This window comes from Perna viridis, chromosome 3 (assembly GCF_037379345.1).
Source record: "Perna viridis isolate PV_CMFRI_1.1 ecotype Kerala chromosome 3, ASM3737934v1, whole genome shotgun sequence".
NCBI lineage: Eukaryota > Metazoa > Mollusca > Bivalvia > Mytilida > Mytilidae > Perna > Perna viridis.
Genome location: NC_142447.1, coordinates 17018028 through 17040166, shown reverse-complemented (window position 1 = coordinate 17040166; position 22139 = coordinate 17018028). Strand labels below are relative to the sequence as shown.

The 22139-nt window shown below is 31.3% G+C and overlaps 1 protein-coding gene and 1 long non-coding RNA gene across 2 annotated transcripts; one reads left to right on the top strand and one right to left on the bottom strand.

Annotated features, from left to right (window-relative positions):
* Positions 1–29: 29 nt before the first annotated feature.
* LOC148621224 (perlucin-like protein) lies at positions 30–20177 on the top strand. Its single transcript, XM_088575381.1, has 4 exons — positions 30–188; positions 15817–15914; positions 16131–16221; positions 19940–20177. The coding sequence occupies exons 1-4, from the start codon at positions 149–151 to the stop codon at positions 20161–20163; spliced, it is 453 nt and encodes a 150-aa protein (XP_088431507.1). The 5' UTR covers positions 30–148; the 3' UTR covers positions 20164–20177.
* LOC148621225 (uncharacterized) lies at positions 4498–7564 on the bottom strand. Its single transcript, XR_015921124.1, has 3 exons — positions 7449–7564; positions 6149–6274; positions 4498–4877 (listed from the first exon to the last, which is right to left on the bottom strand). It is a non-coding gene; the product is annotated as an uncharacterized LOC148621225 (long non-coding RNA).
* Positions 20178–22139: the final 1962 nt, after the last annotated feature.

The window sequence follows — 22139 nt, the reverse complement described above, 5'->3', positions numbered from 1 at the left end:
AAGGGCAGACGGTTTGTTACATAATTTTGTGTAATCTATATGGTATTTCGTAGGCTGTCATTGACTACAAAAACGTTTTTGCAAGGAATAAACATCTCTTCGATTCATTTAACACTCATAGAAGACTTGACCGGGACAAAATTTGACGATGGATCTTCTTATGACTTTAACACTTTTTGGATTCATTTGTAAGCATAATTTTTATAAGAAATATGAACGTCTCAACAACTAAAAGGCAAGCCTTCGCTTAAGTTCTCAGTTTTATGACACAAGAAGGAACATAAAAAAGATAACTTTATCAATACATTGATACAAATAATTGCTTATTTTATGCCAAAATTAGATATAACATGGATATGTATATTCACATTTTACGCCACCTGAATGTGTTTGAATCATCTTTTGTGTCGATTTATAAGGCGGACGTTTAACGATTGAGACATTCAGATTTGTATTAAAGATTTCTTACTGAGAAACTTACAATTAACTTTGTGATTTGAAAATGAAGATAAAATGCAAATATTGCTGATAAACGTGATTTCATCGTAATGCAGAAGATTACTGTTTCATTACGTATTTAATTAGGTGATCTCCTTAATGATATTTTCAATGCACATTAACACTTTTCTTATTGCACTATCTTTCACCTTATTCTGATTAGGATTTAAAACAGTGCTGAAATTCAATCTTGACATTCCGTGGAAATATTCTCATTGTACGATTATTATTTATAATTAGTACATTATTTAGTGAATGTGAATTTGGTTATTTTATTTCAATGTGCTGTTGAGGTCAACAAAATACGGGCATAAATGTAGGTGATTGAAGATACTTTGTAAATACTTACCGGTACTAGAGTTGGGTTTTAATGTCGATATTGTTTTTTTTTAGAATACTTTTGAATTTGTTTTTCAATCTTGAACTTCCTAAGAAACTATAAGAGGATTCTTCTCGGAACTTAACCGAAATTTGCAATATATATATATATATATATATCTAATTAATCGTCTAAATAATAGTCAACAATCACTCTTACGGGGTGATGGATCGTTAAAAACGATGCGAAACATAACAATAAATAAAATAAACGTCTAGATATATATAACATCACCAGAAGATGGTAAAATTTAAATTGAATATTTCGGATAACAGATATCCTTCCTCAGCATAAAACTCATAAAACTGTATGAGCGCAAAACTCACAAAACTTAACGAGCATAAAACTCACAAAGTTCAAGATCAAATTTATTTTATTTTGTAACGATCCATCACCCCGTAAGAGTGATTGTTGACTATTATTTAGACGATTAATTACATATATTATATATTCTTCTCGGAACTTTACCGAAATTTGCAATATATATATATTGCAAATTTCGGTAAAGTTCCGAAAAGAACCCTCTCTTAGTTTCTTAGGATGTTCAAGATTGAAAAACAAATTCAAAAGTATTCTAAAAAAAAAAATACCGACATTAAAACCCAACTTTAGTACCGGTAAGTATTTACAAAGTATCTACAATCACCTACATTTATGCCCGTATTTTGTTGACCTCAACAGCACATTGAAATAAATTTTGATCTTGAACTTTGTGAGTTTTATGAGTTTTGTGCTCATATAGTTTTATGAGTTTTATGCTGAGGAAGGATATCTGTTATCCGAAATATTCAATTTAAATTTTACCATCTTCTGGTAATGTTAAAGATATTTAGACGTTTATTTTATTTATAACTTTTTTTACTTATTTTCTTTATTTTCGTTTTTCCTTTTTTGTTAATTTTTTTTCTTTTTCCTGTTTTGAATATAGTTTCGTAAACATTTAAGTACCCCCATCACTTGACGATATTCAATGTAATTAACGTCCTCGCATAGATTAACAACTTTACTGACCTGAAAATTTCACCTAAGCTTTCAGTATTATTGTGATATAATGACAAATAAAAATATAAATTTACACACTCTGATGTTTCGTCCTATTTGACATGCTTTCTTAAAAGAAATAGAATATTTACACAAACAGATGGTTGAATTTAAGGACAGCTCTTCCTTAAAACAAGGCAAAAAGGATAGTGATTCATGCATTTTTTAACTCCAAATTTCTTTTTAGAAAATCCCTCATTAGGCCTCATAAAAACTTAACTCGAAAAAAAGTGAAATTGAGAGTTGCCCACTGGGGATATTAACACTTAAAATTAAGTTTCATTCTACTTCAGAAAAGAACAGAAACAATTCCCATCAGAATTTTAAAACTATAACAAGTCAAAAAATATTCTACCACATATAGCAGTTCAAAGGAAATGAACGAAAGAAATATTGTTTTAGGGCCTAACAAATGTATTTGAGTCGTGTCATTGATTATTTTGAGATATTATGAATCATCCTGCCTGGTTTTTAGACAGAATCATACTTAATATGTTATTTAGTTATTCATTTAATAACCTAGAACTCGGGCGTTTTCCTGCCATTCTTCCTTTCACTACCATTTTATTAAATTCAACATTTGGATGCCTTGAAAACCGCAAAAAGCCCCATTATCATGGCACAAATTTACATATGTCTGAGCAAATGTGAACATGTGCAAAGGTAAATTGCGATAAAGCCTCTCATTAGCCTAAAATACCCTGAAAATTAATCATAAAGTATTGAAATATTTATATGCAAATGTAAGGACTTGAAATCATAACAAACGAGATAGCAAAATACTTTTTTTTCGATAAAAAGACAAAATTGTTGTTGAAAGATGACTTTATTTCAGATATTTTGGCAATTTTGTACTTTTCGGTCACTTTATAGTTATATTTTTGGCAAGAAAAAGATGTTACTCTCCAATCAAACTTCATATTTAGTTTATACAATCGTTATTACAAAGCAAATGCAAAAGTGTAAAGACGTTTCTTTGGTGTGGATATTGCATTTCTGACAGCAATTTTGTCTGAAAAAAAAAAATTCTCAGCAATTTTGTGAAATGAGGTTTACTTGAGACACCATTATGACGTCATTTCAATAAATTAATGCTACATGTTCAAAGTATTTTGTTTTTCGTTTTTGTGATCGATTTTCATGTTATTACAACATAGTTGATGTTTTTCAGCAACATTAATTACCTAACTCCCCTACCTGAAATTTGCATCCCACTTGTGCCAATAGTTCATATTGTTACATCGAATGCACGGGAATTCGCTAGCTTTATAGTAATCTTAAATAGTTATTGGTATGGCTTATAAATTGGACAAAACATTGTACATTAATATAGCACAGTGTTATTAGACAACTGGTAATTGGTCATGGAGACCTTGATTTCAAGGTTCAGTTGTATGCTAAATGTGTGCTATTCTTTTTAAGTGTCTATGTACTGGATTTCAAAAATTCACAAGAATCCATGAAAAATTACGCTTCATAGCTGAATCTGCATGATGTACCACTACACCATTTATAAAGCTTTTAACCTCAAACTCATAGCGGTAAAAGAGGGTCTCCAGTCATAACGATTTCAAATCATCTTCACAATATATCGAAAAAGATGTTTTCAAAATGTTAGATTATTTTATCAATAACATATTTGGCCGGTGTGGTAGACGCGATTTTCAACAAATGGTTGGCTTTTCATCCATTGTGACAAATACTCGCTGACCCATCCCTTCACTCTCATGAGGCTGATTTTATACATGTAGCGTATGGAGTTTTCATATCACAACTCATATGTCATGCCAAAGCTTGCCGTAACTAAGCATAATTTTTTGTACCGTGCTGAACTTCTTACAATAAGAATTCTGGAACAGGGTTGGATTGCTATAAGATTGAAGTCATCAATACAGTTTTACGATCGTCATCATAAACTCGAGGACCGTTACTGTGTATCCATCTACACAATGAGAACCGATTTGTTCACAATGTCACAGTTTTGTTTTTTTCCTTTTTTTACCCAGAATGTGACTTTTTATGAGCAACACAGTGGGTGTTTCTAGAAATGCAAAAGACGCTTATCTCTTTTTTACTGTTTGAAAACAATTGACGAGTGTATATAGGAAATCTCTTCTGTGTTTACTTAGAATATAAAACTATTAAAACCTCATCGCAGATTTTATGCTCATGTCCAAAGTCAGGAGATGTTGGTTATGAATGTGTTTTTGGGTGGTTTTACTACTTTTCAATTTGATTTTTAAGAATTATCATCATTCAGGTACTTTGTTGACGAAACCTTCCACAGCTTACTTAAATATGTGTTTTCACTTATTTAAGATCATTTGGTGATCTCTAAAAATATTTACTATTCTGTATTTCGGTTATACTCTTATGCTTTTGTTACCTTTTACCATATCCGTTCATTTTCAATAACATTTTGTTGTAAAATAAAATCCCATTTTAACATCAGTATACCTTGGTCGCGTGATGGTTTGAACTACTCTTTTTTCACCATTTTTTCTTTTATTCTCATGATTATGTAGCAATTTCCCGTAAAATCTGTCAATTTTGTCAGCAGATGAAAGTAAAACAGGAGATATCTTAATTGTCTTTATTTGAATGTATCGAATGTACCTTTTGCCAAATTTTCAAAAGACTTAGAAAAGAAAAAAAATTGCTTTTACTTGATAAAAAGGAACTTAGCAACTAATATTTTTTTTAAATTATTATTTTAAAGAGTAATAAAGGGAACCAAGATTCTAGCGTAAATCAAAATAATGTAATTCATAAACAAAAACCAGATATGGAAAACATACAAACACAACAAAGAACATAGTTACTGAAATAATACATACAAAAATACATTTAAAGGAAGGAAAAAAAACAGTAAAAAGTTCTATATCATCGCTTAGTGTTACAACATAAATATTCAGTCCAAAACAACTTCGGTATTACTTTACCTCTCCTGCAGTATCTTCTGAAAAAATGAAATACAGATTTGGTATTTTCAAATATTACCAATTATTTAGCAAATACATGGAAGTACAGATAATTTTTAGAGAACCTGAGTAGTTATTCAGAATTACAACTTTAATGAGCTTCTTCACTTACCTGGTTTTGGTTGGCAAAAAATTTACTTAAGTGGCATTTGACATCAACTTTAAATCGTCATAACTTTTCCATGATGTTAGAAATTCAAAATTCAAGTTCGTCCTTGATTATACCCATATACCTTGTGTATAAGCGTGGTCATCAATTTAATCATTTAATTATTTTATTAAGTCGTCTCCACCCGCTGGCTACTTAATCAAAATATACCGGATGTGACTGGCATGCTTGTCTACCTGCGTAATAGCACAGTGACAAGATACAGGAAGTCAATGACACGTCTGTGTAATGTAAATCATATAATTGTATACACGGGTTTAGTGTATCATTTTATGGTCTAATTATATAGATATATCAGAAAAAGTCTAGTGACAAGTTTTCAGGCAACAAAAATTCGTGCAAATATCCCTGGATGTAATCTAAGCATAACTAAAGATTGAAAACAAACTTAAGTATTAGAATTAAAGTTCAGATACACCAAAGCAATGTTTTACTTATGAAAGTATGCAAAAATTGCTGAAATACGCAATCTTGACAACAGAGGATTGTAAACGTATTCTTTTTTATTATATATAATAGTGGAATTAAATAAAATGAAACACAATAACATTCATTTCTATGAGAGATTTTAAGCCACTCACTTTAAATCTTATGCATTTTATATAATTCATATTTAATTTATTAATTAGTTTTTCGTTTTCAGCATCTCATCATATGTTCACCCTTAGAAACTTTAATTTTATCGAAAATGTTCCTCTTTTGCCGGCGCAGAAAATATTAGAAGAGCACAAATAAACGACGGTCGCAATTCAAGGTAATGGAAAATTACTGCAATATTTGGAGTGTGGTAATCAGACATATCGTCTTTTAAAATAAAAGTCACATGAATTCTCATGATAACAGAAATGCATATTAAAATGATTTTTTGTCAAAACTGAGCATTTTAAGCAGAAATGAATTAGTCCTCCGTGACAACTAAAATAAGCTGCAAACATACTCATATTTGGAAAGAAAATGAAAACGCGCACTTACTCTTGAATACTGTAATGCAAAAATTAACAAAAAAGACATTTACTTAAACTCTTTGTTTACAATGGAAAGAGAAACATACATATATATTATTTATATTGAAGTATTTACCTTCAAGACGACCACGCATGGGCGGTCTCTCCAATCGTCCTCTTCCGTGACATAATGCAATTATTACAAGTAAGATAATCGTGAATATCTTTAAAATCTGCATTTCCTCAATCAATTATTTAATCGCTGAAAACATTGAATTTATTTATTTGGTAGAGTAAAAATAAACATTACTAGAATACTCAACAAAACAGCTGTTCTGGTGGTGTAAGATGAATAGAGGAAATGATAAATAGTCTAATATGATTCGATATTTCGATATTTTCTTGAAACAGCTTTCTTCTCGAGAAAACCTGTGACTTAAATATTCATGTCTTAATATGATTGAGACTCGGTCACATTTTACATGATATATTCATAACCATGATATTTCTATCAGGCAGCAACTTGATACATATATATATATATATATATATATATATATATATATATATATATATATATATATATATATATATATATATATATATATATATATATATATATAAAGTCTAAAGGAATCTGCCAACCAGCAAACTTAACAGTATTTGTAAATATTTTTTTTTATTTTTATAGTTCAGTATTCAAGATCAACACACAACGTGTGTCTATAGCATTATACGTCACAGGTATTCACCTGATTAGGTAGTGAGTTGTGTTCACAGACCATTTACTTTCATACACACTCATTTTACTTAAGGCACTGAAGAAGGTCATTTGTTGACTGAAAATTTTGCCCATTATATACTTTATTATAGTATGTTAACATGTTTATCGGTATCGTTGTACAATCCTTTAGACTTATATGTATGATTGTTAAACGATGTCATACATGTTAAAAGCGAAAATTCAAATTCAAATATTTTAAAACCGTTTTCAAAATGTGGACATAATTTGAGATCATGTCGAGCTTTAAAGTTCCTACAAGTTTGACGGCCAACACAATGTATTCTATCGTTAATATAATGTGTATATTTTAACCATGAAACATAACTATAGCTTACCAAGATATATTGTGGTGATTTAACAATTTTGTACATAAGACATCAAAGCAGGTATAGAAAGCAACACATTTTCATTCATTAAGGCCATGTCAAATAAACCAAGTTTAATGTGTGATTCGTATTCAGCTATAGAAAAATCTCATTTTATTATTTTCCTTCCCTTAAATAAAGATTGTTTGTTATAATATGATAATATGAAACATTCAGTTACAAAATAAAATCAATTTTCACGCAAAAGATATGTGAATGAAAAACTATTATTTAAATGTAACAGTCAACACACTACAATACGCGTGCAATCTTATATAATTAACTACCTTTTTAAAATCAGCCTTTTCACCAAGAAATCTCTCTAAGATACATTCGATGGCTGAAACTTTCTTGTTATTTATAGAAATAAAGAGAATCTCGGTCATACTTACCTACCATATGACGCCTTCCATCGCCTTGACATTCTATCTAATATTATACATACAAAGATACAAAGGATTCATTTCTTTTTAAAAATCGTATATCTTAAACTTTGAAATTTGACCCGGAAAAGTTGTTCATTTAATAGCTGTCGTAATAAAAATTCTTCCTAAGACATGATGTGTAAGTATGTGGAATGTATTGAAGTATTGTTGTGATGTTTCTTATCATTGAAAAATAAATGCTAAAGACATTATTTCACTTTTATCTCAAAACTCGCACACTTTTTGGCATAAAACGTCTGTAGTGATGACTTAAATCTTGTAGCAGCATAACCCTGTTCGAAAAGCCTATTTGTTAGAATTCTAGCGCGATACAAAAAAGTCTACGTAGTTTCAGCAAGCTCTGGCATAACGTATGGGTTGTAATATGAAAAATCCATACGCTGGTGCTGAAGGGATGTTGCCACAGATGAAAGCAAAGTTGACAATTATGAATGAAAAATCATCACGTTTGTGGTACAGTATAGTCAATAGTTTTCCGTTACCATCGATTTTTATGTGTAGGTCAAGATAAGCAGCTGACAGTTGTCTTTAGTATCCTTTATCTCAAGTTCTTTTGGGTAGATGCGATGTATCATATCCCCAAAATTAGGTTTGTTTAAAGATAATACGTCATCTATATAGCGGAAACTGAGATTAAAGGATCTAGCTAAACAATATTCTTTCTGATCAGATTAGCTATAAAGTCAGCCCCTCAAGAATGAATGAATAGGTCAGCAAGTAGAGGATCGCAATTTGTTTCCATTGAAATGTCGAACGTTTGTTGAAAAACGCGTCCACCACACTGGACAAATATGTTGTCGATTAAAAATTTTGTAAACATATTCTGCTGTATACTATATAAGATGATTTGGAATTATTTCTTTCTAAGAATGAGTAATCTTTAGCAAAAAAAATCATTTGTTTGAATGCTATTATATTCTGATAATAGTTTTAAACAGATTGTCTCCAAAAGTTCTTTGATATTGTTCAGGATCCACATTTAAAAGTTTTGAAAGAGGTTTGGTGGTACATTTTGAAGATCCAGCTATGTAACATTGTTTGGATGGATTCTTGAGGAGTTTAGGAATCCAGTGCATAGACGGTAAATAACAATCATCGTTTGTGGGAGAAAGACCAAAAAAGGATAGCACAGATTTATGGTTTTCCACAATCTCTTCTTTGGAGAGTGTGGTAACAGTATAGGTCTTATCACTGCTATTGTTTTCTACGTCTACCTCTGACAATAAACATTGGATGTAAAACTGATGTAGCATAGACACTCATAGACTTACTTCAAACTTTCATTCGTTTACAAATCTGAATACTGATTAAAAGTAATTTAAACTAATATGACAAGACCAAAAAATCTCTTTAATGAACCAGATAAAACACATATCTTTTAACTCGGACTGGTATCCATATCCTCATTCAGAATCTAGTTTACATGTTTTTCATTGGCAATATTTATTCCTCTCAAATTAACACATTTGATATTTAGTATATTTATAGTAGTGCTATAATAACCGTCATACACACTTGTTACAACTTTGAACATACAAGTGACCTGAACATAGCTCATAGCCAACTATAAGGTTTTTAAGTCTAGTTCGTCATTCATTTATGATTAGAAATTTTTATTGCTGAATGCGTTCAAAACCGAAAACCTATTTGAATTTAGTTTGCTATTTCCGGGTGCATCAATACAATGCATAATGAACATTATTTTTTTCTATTTGGTGTTATTTCCATACTTATTATGGTGTAGAAGTAGTGAAAGATGATATTTTCATCATCAAATTTACACATAAGAGGTTTTCTTTTATAAGACTGTAGTTTCTACTCTATTAAAAACCACTTATCATTATCATTCTTCTTTCTTTCAAAGTTCTGTCTGTGAGTATTCAAGTGTTTTCAAAAACACCACTACGGATTGAACAAAACCAAACTTGGCACAGTAATCCAATGCAATTTAAAGTTCTGCAATGCATATACTTCTAACATGGACGCCACTTTGAAGATGAAAAACGCAAAACATATTGGAAAATTCATTATGACTTGATATTGGTCTAGAAAAGATCATGATAAGGGGCTCCGATCGGTTATTTGGAAAAGATCAAAATTACAAAACGGCACCATTCAAATACTTAAAGAAAAATAAATATATAAAATTAGGTCCAGGAGGTTTTACTAGTTTTTTTAACGTGATATCAAAATGTTTCTATACAGTGAAAAAAAGCCCACTGAATTTCTTTTCTCTCCTTGTAAAGTTTGATAAAAGACAATATTTATAAAAAATGATGCAAAAGAAAAAAAATTTTAATAATATATAGCCTAGCTGGCCGAGTGGTCTAGGGCGCTGGACTTTGTGCAGGCGGTGTTGCCATAGATGTCACAGCGGTACGGTCACAACGATGTTAGAACAGTCAAATTTGCGATACAAATTTTTGTTCGTTCCCTCCACGGGACTCGTTTACGTTTACGTGTTACGTTACCCCCCCCCCTTCCGGTTCCGCCGTGCTCCTATTGTGCTCTTATGGAAACGAAATTAGTAGTAGTATTAGTACTACTATTAATAGTATGGATATATGTACTTAGTACTACATGTCGAAGTGGCTCGTAATTACTATCTAACTTTCATGATTTAATATTCTGTGTACCCTGCCCCTCACGCTAACAAAAATCTGGCTGATTATTTAGAATATTACAAAAAAGTACATTCACTGTCCCCTTGTAGGTCTCAGTGTCGTATTAATTTTCCCATAGACTTCTATAGTGAAGTGTATATTTTTAGGATTTTTAAAAAAAACATGTAAATTGATTCAATAAAACTTTCACTTATGTAGCATTTCTAAGGACATGTGAAAAATAATTTCCCGCAAAGAAAATAAGGTGAGTCCACGAAGATCGGACAGAAAAGTAGTCTCGAACTATAAATAGCCATGTTCCTTACTTTATTTTTTGCATCTGCGTCCTGCGATCAAGTTTGTGTTCGATCATATCTGTGAAAAACACTGGCCCGTCCCGGTGGGTTTAAGGATATAATAGCAAGGCATGTTTATATAGTACTTATTGTACAGACTATATATTGAATAGTTTTCCATTAGCAAATGTAATTTCTTCTCATCGCTATTATGAACAACGCCTGATGTACCCTGAACCCTTTAGTTTGCACTCGGTCATTAATTTGTAGTCCAAGCTGTTTGGTATAAATTAAGCTACACGCCTGTCTACTAACTCCTGTTTATTGTAACATAGCTGTGTCCATTGCACAGCAGGGCATCATGTCGAATCATGGGCCGTGACCACGAGGCTTTCATGTATAGTGGTAATTGATGCATAATGAGATATCTTTAATTGTCTTTATTTAAATGTATCGAAAGTACTTATTGCAAAATTTCCAAAAGTCTTTAAAAAGGAAACAAGTTATTTGCTTTTACTTATTAAAAAACGAACTAATCTACTAATATTTTTTAAAATTATTATTTAAAAGAGTAATAAAGGGGACCGAGATTCTAGTAGAAATCAAAATAATGTAATCCAGGAACAATAAACAGACATCGAAAAAAGACAATTACAACAAAGAACGTAAAGTAACTGAAATAATACATACAAAAATACATTTAAAAGAAGGGAAAGTATAAAGATTAGGTAAGGGGTTAAAAAGTTTATATAACATCACTCAGTATTACAATATAAATATTTAGTCCAAAAACATCTTTGGTATTATTTTACTTCTCCTGCAGTATCTCCTGAAAGAAATAAAATACAGATTTGCTATTTTCAAATAATACCAAATAGTTAGCAAATATCCGGAAGTACAGATGATTTTTGGAGAACCTGAGAAGTATTCAGAATTACAACTTTAATGAAGGTCAGGATAGATATCAAGATGAAACCATTTCAATTATTAATATCTAATTTATCTGTTTATGGCTGTTTGTTTTTTTAAGTTGTATTTTGTGTTTTACTTCATCGTTATCATAATTATAATTGGTGTCATTTGAAGAAAAAAATACCGAAGAGACACTATTCTGTAACCATAGAAAATATGTTAGCATAGTTTGAAATATAACAAATTAAAAACGGTTATGTTCCGTATTACACGAATGCCTGCCCAGTTTAACCCTTAGCTATTTTTTCGTGGATGAACTATAGAAGTGCTGTTTTTGATTTATAGATGATACAAATTGTATTCTTGAAATAAGCTAAACAAAATGTAGACAAGTTGCAGTTCCTAATATTGGTCTACCGTCTGTTATTAGTTCGAGTGTTTTCGATTTATAATCAGTTCAATGTTAGTTATAGTTTCATTCTCGTGTTATTGTATATATACACCATTGTCCTGTATTTTTTACTGGACTACGTTTATTTATACGGTATTGTCTTTTACTATTTGAAGTGAAAGTATTAGTCATTTAACAAAAACAACACAGAAACTGGCAATATGAATTCAAAAAGAAACGATATTGACATTTATGTATACAATGTATACTTGTAAAAAGTAAGAAATATTCATATAATTATATCTAAGTATTTACCATGCAGACCGCTAGGTGGCGGTTTATGGAATCGGCCTCGGATACGTTTTGTTCTGCCATAAGATATTTCTCCGTGACATAGTACAATTATTACAAGTAAGATAATTGTGAATACCTTAAAAATCTGCATTTTCTTTATTAATTCTTCAGTCGCTGAAAACATTGAATTTATTTATTTGGTAATGTAAAAATAAACATAACTGGAATACTCAACAACACAGATTTCCTGATGGTGTTAGATGAACAGAGGACATGATAAATAGTCTGACATGTTCAACACCTTTCAATACTTCTCTGGAACTGCTTTAATCTCAAGGAAACCTATGACTTTAATATTCATGTCTTAATATGATTGAGATTCGGTCACATTTTATATAATATATTCATAACCTTGATACTTCTATGAGGTAGCAAGTGTATATAGGATTGTGTTGCTAAGCAAGTTAACCGCGAAAATTGAATTTCAAAAATTTTAAAACGTTTTCAAAATGTCATATTTAAATATGTTAATGTTCCTGCAAGTATGACGACCAACACAAAATATTCGTTAATATAATGTGTATATTTTAGCCATTAAACATAACTATAGCTTACCGAAGATATTGTGGTGATTTAACAATTTTGTACATTAGTCATCAAATCAACACATATTTATTCATTTGGAGGCCATGCCAAAAAAAAACAAGTTTAATGTGTGATTCGTGTTCAGCTAGAAAAAAATCAAATTTTATTATTTTCCTTCCCTTAAATGTTTTTTTTTTTGTTACAAAAAAAAATAGTGAATGAAAAACTATTCTTACAATGAAACAGTCAACACATTACAATACGCGTGTAATATAATATAATTAATTATCTTTTTAAATTAGCCTTTTCACCAAGAAATTTCTCTAAGATTCATTCGATAGCTGGAACTTTCTTGTTTATTATGGTAAAAATTAGAATCTCGACCACTTTTACCTACCACTTGAAATCTTCCATCGCCTTGACATTCTATTTGATATCGTTAATACAAAGGTACAAAGGATTCATTTTTTTATATGAAAATCATATCCCTTAATCTTTGAAATTTGATCTGGAAAAGTCTTTTAACTACTTGCTTTCGTATTCAAAATATCCTCTCAGACGCAATCCGAGAGCATGCCGTATCTAAAAGTATTTTAAACTACTTTTATGTTCTATATTTAGTCACCAGAATCTTATATTTCATTGACATATGTAGATTAAGAAATGTCACGATGTTTCTTATTATTGAAAAACAAATTCTAAAGACACTATTTCACTTTTATCTCAAAACTCGCACAGGTAAACTTTTGGCGTTACTAAAGCCGTTTTTATTTGCACATAAATATAAAATCGGCATTCATTCCCATGATATTTTCTGAACTAACATTGACCTGAATCTCAATTTACATCACAGTTTGAAAAAAAAGTATAAATTAATGTAAGCGTATAGAAAGTAAATTTTGGGTTTGATCAAACTTATATTTGTCGAACATCCTGTGAGGTAATTTCATTTAAGGTGTTAGACGAAGGGTAAGGGATACAATTCTTACAAATCATTAGAACGTTTGTAATTAGCATTTTGCATCAATCTCATGTAAGTATCAAAGTAACTTGGACTGATTTCAAAAATTTCAATAATTCATTCCAATGATATTTTTTAACTAACATTAAATAGAATTGCAATGTACATCACGGTTTCAATTATACTTAGTGTAAAATTAATGCAACGGTAGAGATAGTAAATTTCAGGTTTGATCAAACTAGAATATGTTGGAAATCCTTTCTGGTTATTCCATTTAAGGTGGTAGACGAAGGGTAAGGGACACAACTCTTACAAATCATTGGAACGTTTGTATTCTGCATTTTACATCAATATCATGGGAGCATAATAGTAGCATAGACTGATTTCATTCTGTTTCAAATAAAAGCTTGATAGACTTTTGTGAAATTAAATACAATACAAACATAGTACTGATTGCAGGAGTTATATCAATTACCGTTGGTCAACCTCCTTAACAGACACTTCCTATGAAATGTTCATGTAAAAATCACGAAACGTCTCAATTAATGTGAACTTCATGTTAAACCTGTCATAACTTTTATATCTTAAAATCATGTGAATAATTGTACCCGCATGCGTATTGTCCAATACACAGTTTATATGATTAAAGGTTCATGTTCAGCTTGGGAAGATAAGAATTAAATATTTCACATAAATTGTGGATATGCACTATAACAATTATGGTGTCTTTACCAGTTCTTTCTATTACGGATTGCTAGATAACTCCGTTAGATATAACATGTATATGTGGTCCAAAGATACTGCTAGTGTTCCAGATGTCACACACTAGCCATGAAAGTAAAAGAAAATGACAACATAATAAGTAGCATAGCAGCCTGTATTAGCATAAGGGAAATAAAAAAGCTAAGGAATACTGGAAAACGGGCAAAATAGGGATAAATTATAATTCTAAAAGGATCTATATTGTGTATAAAGCTTATTGCTCGCCTTTTATCCCGTTCCTAACCTTCATACACATACAATCTGATGTTTTTTTGTTCCAACAATACTTTGTACTCCTCTAGTCTTCTGTTTGTTTAGTTTCGTACCTTCATTATTCTTTCATTTATTTCTATATATTTCTGTTAATAAAAATGCAGACCATTTTAAATGTTCACCATAATTTCCCTTTTTTTCTTTTTATGTTGTAGTTGTACAATTTTAACCTCATCTAAATTTATTAAAAAGGATATTTAAATTTAACAAACTGAACATATCTGTTACAGGTTTTTTTGGACAATAACAAAGAAAATATACGGTTACAAAAAAATAATACTGTTTACAGGTAATTTAAACTAATTTGACATGCAATTTTAAAAGACCCAAAAAGCTATTTAAAGAACCAGAAAAAGAACATTTTTTATATCAGACTGACGAGTTATATTAAATCTTGGTATCCAATTCCTCATTCAGAATCTAGTTTACACGTTTTTCATTGCGTACTACTTGCCAAATTCTATTCCTCTCAAATTAACTCATTTCATATTTAGTATATTAAAAGAAATGCTATGATAACCGTCATACACACTTGTTACAACTTTGAACATACAAGTGACCTGAACATAGGTCATAGCCGACTATAAGGTTTTTAAGTCTAGTTATTCATGTCACAGCGGTACGAGTTCGAGTCCCGCGGAGGGAACGACCAAAGATTTGCTTCGCAAATTTGACAGTTCTAACATTGTTGGGAATTTTTCAGACCCTTCTTTAAGTTTCCCTGTATCAATTTGATCCGATGGAGCAGTGTAGAGAATAGAGTCGTCACATTCTGAGACGTTGTATATATATATATGCATTTTTGTGTGTCACACTACCACGGAAAATTGCGTTTTAATAATTGTATAATGCATTATGTACAATAATTAGGTTTGTGTAAGAAACGAAGAGTTCTTGGGATACTCTGACCTAATATAATTCATGGCTGCTTAATACACAAACTGCGTTAAATATGTATTTACTTGAGTATTTGAACTGATTTACTAGTGAGATTGTTGTCGTTGTTAATAATTAAATAATTAATTCAAAACAGGAAGAAGAAAGGGCAGACATACACCCCTATCACTGAAAGTGATGGGAGGTTGAAAAAGTTTATCAGTTTTATAAAACTAATTATTTCATTTTTTTATAGGTAGCTGCTTCAGTCTTAACTGTCCCACAGAATGGACTGCTGGACTTGATTCCTGCTACCTGTTTCACCAAGGACACCTGACATGGACGGAAGCTGCGGTGAGTAAACGTGACATTTCGATTACTTCAATAAAAAATTATCTGTTTTATATATATAAACAATTTTACCCTGTTTTGATTAAAGAAATTCATCGTAATACAATACTCACAATAAAATTTTGCTTTAGGAAATACTGAATAATTGACTTGATAATAATGAAATGTAATAAATGATATTAACAAAGTTATTACATACATATATTTGCCTTCATATAGCATTTCTGTCGGTCGTTAGGGACTCATTTGGCACGAGTCGAGACTTTAGAAGAGAAGAATGTCATAAGTAAAGAGTTAACTCACCTGATAGGTAGGTTTATTCTTATGTATAGGTATACGTCATTCACAAAAAATTAGTAACGACCTTCAAATCAACAATAAACAAAATTTAGAAACTCAGTTACTAGTATGTTCAGTTTCGGTGCATTTCAATGAAATTACAACTCAATTTGCAAAAAAAAATCATACGGAAATTTTGTTTTTCCTTGATTCTGATGATGCAAATAGTGAAATTAACTTTCAAAATGGTGGGGTTTTTTTATATCATGTTTCATATTTGATATTGGTGGAGACCAAACTCAGAAAGTTCTTTCTGATTGTGTCCAAAAGTATATATTACCTTTTTTCCTGAGTATAATGGCTTCACCGAAAAATATAATACTTGCATAAACATAAACAGGATACAGCTTTTTGAAGAAGTACTCATCTGGTCATTTAATTCCAGCTGTACATGTTCCCATTGTCTTTGAAAAGTACTTCTTCTAGCCCAATTACTATAGAAATTCATATGGTCATATACACAAGTGTCCTAGAAAATACATAAGTAACATCTTTATTTAGTCATATCAGATTTACTTAATAGTATACTGGTATTGGTATCATTTCTAGACTAAGGTGGACATATCTTTTTGTATTCATCTGATGAACAGCGGAAATAATGGAAGCGGGAGGTTTAGCGCCCGGGGTCACTCGTTATATAATAGTAAATGGGGTGGGGTCTGATTTCTGGTTGTTTTCCATATTTTTGTCTATAACAGGGGACATTATTATAACAGCTTCTCTGAAGGGATATATGATTTCAAGTATATAATCATGATAATGGGGTTGTATATGATAAAATTCTACGATTTAATTATTGATCATGACAGGTCAATATCTTTATTAGATTACATCAGTCATCGTTCACTCTTGATGGTAATCTAATCTAATGACTTAACCCAGTTGATTGAATAGGCAAAACAGGTAAATTTTAAAGGGGTATAGGAGTTTGGAATATTGCTCTACAATGAGGTTTTAGATTTACCGTAAAAAATGTCTACGATGGGGTCAGCGTTAAGGACTGCAATCCAGATAACCCTCACTCCACCAAAATCTGAGTACCCCCGGGGCTTTAGGGCGCTATAAAACCTAATGGAGGTGTTTTCCAACTTTCCGGTTTTTACCCTGATATTTCTATTTGTTATGCAGCCATTACCGTTAACTATTCCTTTTGACTACTGCGTAGGTTTAATCAGTTCGGTTGTTTTGTTATTACCTTTCATATGTTTTCACGTCATTAATACAGATAATATTAGTTTCCGAGCGCAATTTTTCCTTATTCTAAGGAGAGGGAAAAACGCCAAACTGAACGCCCAGTGAACCAGATTGATGTACCTATATCACTAGGGTAAGCTGATGACCGTAACGACCGTTACGGTCATCCCAAGATGGAGGATGGAAATTCGGGGAAGAATACGTTTCTTTATTACAGTTGTCTATTCAAGTTATTCAAAAAGATAAACATGATAAAAATTGTCATTCATATGGGTAAAAAGAATGATTAATGAGAAATTACAAGGTTAAAATATCGGCGGGGTGACCGTAATGAACAATGTGGAATGACCGTAACAGAACAAGAGATTATCGAATGGCATGACCGTAACGGGTTTATTTGAAACGAAATACGAAATATTGACCAAAATATTGTAAAAGATATTGATATGGGTAAAATAGTTAATGAATTGATCTATTAGTTTAGGTGTTAATTTATCTGCAACTAAAAATAGACTGGGAATATAGAAGAAAATACACCATTCTTATACTTGATTAAGTTAATATTTTTGTGTGTTTAAATTTATTATTTCAAAAAAAATTCTTCCCTTTTTCTCTTTTGTTCCCTACATGCTTATCTCAGTATCAAATTAAGTTGAGTATCAAAGGTGCATATTATAAGTTTGTAATAATTTATGTTATGTAAAAGAGAAGGTAAATAACAATGATATACACTTAAACTGAATTAAGCTGAAGCATATATATCTAATGTGGTTGGCAGGTTAGTCGAGTGAATGGTTCACGATTCATGTAAGCCTTCTCGATCATTATACTTAGGTATTTTTTGTTTTAAGACCAAGAACAAACGCGTCTGTTTATGGTTTCAAAGGATGAAAAAAAGTATATTGGTTGGGTAAAAGCATTTTATTTTTATTATTATTATTTCATATTGACACTATTGGGAGGACTTTTTTACCATGACAGTGCTGAATTAAGAAATTATAGTTTAGCGGGATTTTTTTAATTACCGTAGTAAATATGTTAGGGTAGGCAAAAAATATTGGGTCGGTAATTTCTTGGCTGAAAATAAGATGAAGTGAATGAAAGTTTGCACTATGTAATGTCAGTCAGAACAAAAATGGTAGAAAGTCAACAATTTCAAATTTTTAAGTATATTTTGTATCATACATTCTGACATCATTTCATACAACTGCATTAGTTTGAACCAATAGATTTTACGACATGAATCTGTCGAATCACCAGAAACTCTACCATTTAATATTCTCATATCATTTGATATGAAAAAATGTGTACGTCTTCTGTGTCTATTTTCTTATAATAGTTGCTTCCCATTTCTCTAATATGACCATATTCATAACAGTTCAGATCTCACATAAAATTATATTATTAAATGAGAAATTGTATGCCATACCTACACTCTCTGTCGTATGCAAACCAACAATATTGCCTACCCCATACGGCAGCCATACAAATACATTATCACGATAATTCGGCATTACTTAACACGGAGGTACTTTGCTGTTCGGCTGTTACGTTTATGGTTTTCGCTCCAGGATATCAGTCAAATCCATTTATTAATTTTAACATAATTCAGTGAAATCTTTTGTAATTCAACGTTTATCATTTTGGTAAAGTACCAACTCTCATCACGAAATATTTTCGTTTCCCATGTTACGGACAACTCTTGCTGTATGTTACGATCATCCTTAGAAAAAGAAGAATCTTTGCTACGTTACGTTATTTTTACCTTGGTTTTTTTTATTAATCATACATTTTCCCGCTTTAAATATTAAGCATGAATGAATTTCTGACTATTTTTCATATTTATTTTGTTGAATAACTTGAATAGACAAATGTATTAAAAAAATACTCTTCCCCGAATTTTCATCCCCCATCACCCTTACGGTCATCCGCTTTACCCCCAAGTGAATATAGCGTAACGCGTTAATCCTGCGTTTAAATAAAAAAAACGGAACGTCTAGTCTTTACTTAACTTAAAAATTTTAGCTTTCAACCTTTCACTGAAACCTGCGTTTTTTTCGGGGAAATTGTGTATGGAAAAAAAGTGTACTAGAAATATCGAATAGAATAGAATGGAAAATTTGATTAAAAACCAAGCATCACGGTGAAGCATGTCTTTTTTTAGAATAACTTAGAGGGGTAACGAAGAGGAGAAATTTGAGAACTATGTGATTTCACTTTCATAAAATATGTTTATCTCTAGATGATAAACACACGTGTAATAAATTTTATTAATCATGAGGTAATCCACATGATACTCCTCTACGATTTGACGGTAAGTTGAAAGACCTCTTGAGATGTACTTTGTACTATTTATGCACAGAGAATTTATATTCTTTATTAGAAAATCATGTAGATAAGACAAAACATAGATATATGCATCACTTTGGCTGTTGCATTTCCATATGTAACTGCATTGTCTGCAGTTCTAAAACAGTTTATTTGAAATAATTCAGGACGTTTTTGGTTGGATGGAGTCGATGATGTAAACGAAGGTGATTGGCGGTGGGCATCCAACTATGACGAAAAAATAAATGCTACCTTTTGGGCGCGAGGGCAACCTGATAATCAACACGGAGATGAAGATTGTATGTCAACAGAGGCACGCTATCATGGATTGTGGAATGACGTACCGTGTTCTACGCAAGCCAACCTTATCTGTGAAAAAGAAGTGAAATAAATGTGAAAATGGTATTCCAAAATAGTATTATTTTTATTATGGCAAAGGTTTTATACAACTCTTATCTAACACAATTAAATATTACACTAAGCTCTTTACATTACACACTCCCGCACATATGCACGCGTTTACACACACACACACACACACACACACACACACACACACACCATCACACACACACCATCATATATACACCACATACACGCACAAATGAAACACACACATACACAAACCATCACACATACACACTGTATATAATATTAACATAGGCTTATGTATAAAAAATAATAATAATCAATTACGTCTACAAGATATATAAATATAAAATATGTGAATTAATATGTAAAGTTTCATTAAAATGAATTGAGTAGAAAGTTAAATGTTTCAATTAACCAATTTTAAAATAATAAAAATCATAATAAAAATTAAAATTTTAGAAAATATACTAGTTGTACTATGATATTTTATATGAAATCAAAAACAAGGAAAAAATAATAATTAGCATTACATAAAATTGCTGTCTAAAAATGCATGGAACGTTTATTAAAAAATCTAGGACATGTACGCAAAAACGTATATCAATATAAAAGAATCAATATCATTTATTCAAAAATATATAGAGGCTTAAAATATAGAGTATCTACTGAAAATCAGATTAAAACATAAGAATCAATTAGTCAATAAATAGTCAGTAAAACCTAAAACAGTCATATGCAAGCCTAAAAAGATTATTTTTGACATTCAGCTTAAAACATAAAAGTGATGGCGCATTTCTCAGGTCATTTGGTAGACTATTCCATAACTTTGCGGCAGCCTTGTCGGAACGTCTTTCGCCGTAGGTCTTGGTGGTTGTTTGATGGTACAACTGTTCTCAGATCGTAAGGAACGGACAGGCTGGTATATATGCAAATATGCAGAAGCACTACCGTGGAGTGATTAATAAACTACAATAAGTTTTTGTATTGGAATCGGAAGTTCAATGGAAGCCAATGTAAATCGATGCGAGTAGGTGTTATATGATCCGTTTTCTTAGTTCTTGATATTAAGCCCTCTCTGTAGCTTATTCACTAAAATAGTTTGAATTCCATACAACAACGCATTTCCGAAATCTAAATGGGATATGACTAGCCAGTTGACGAGAGTTTTGCATGCATCGTCGGTGATATAGTTGCGGATGCGTCCAATGTTTCTGATCTGGTGAAAACAAGATTTTTTCACACATGGTACGCCACTGACAACAGTTCCATCAAATGAAAGTTTACAATTGACCAAAATCCTTCACTCGATGTTTAGGCGCAAAAAACTATAAACTCGGTTTTATCCTGATTGAGTTTTAAGAGATTCGATCTCATCCAGTCACTTATATCGGCCAAAAACTCTTCGATTCTACTCGATATATCAGTCCAGGTCTTTCGCGGTTCAATAATGAGGTACACCTTGGTGCTATCAGCATATCGGTGATGGTCCATACGATGCTGCCGACATATTTCCCAAATCGGTTTTGAAAAGAGAGAATAAAATCTAGGCCTAAAACGGATACCTGAGGAACACCACACTTTAGCCGCATACCTTTGGATAAAACAGAACCAATCGCAATACGCTGTGTTCTAGAGTCTAAGTAAAATCTAACCCAAGCTAAATGTATCGATGACCCGGTTATTCCATACGAATATTCAAGACGTTGGAAAAGAATGTCATGGTCTATTACATCGAACGCAGCGGAAAAATCTAACATCACAAGTACGGCACAGGAGTTGCATATTCAACTAATGTATATTGTAATATTTTATTAATAATAGGTAGTTCCTAATCACATTACCTATATGATGTCTTATTTTGATTAAGATTAATAAATGTGCCATACTTGCGGACATTATTACTGTGTGTAATTAATAGATTTATAAGTTGTCTTAATAACACGTGAAATAACCTCATTAGAATTAATTTGCATTGAGTCTTGATACTATTGCAAA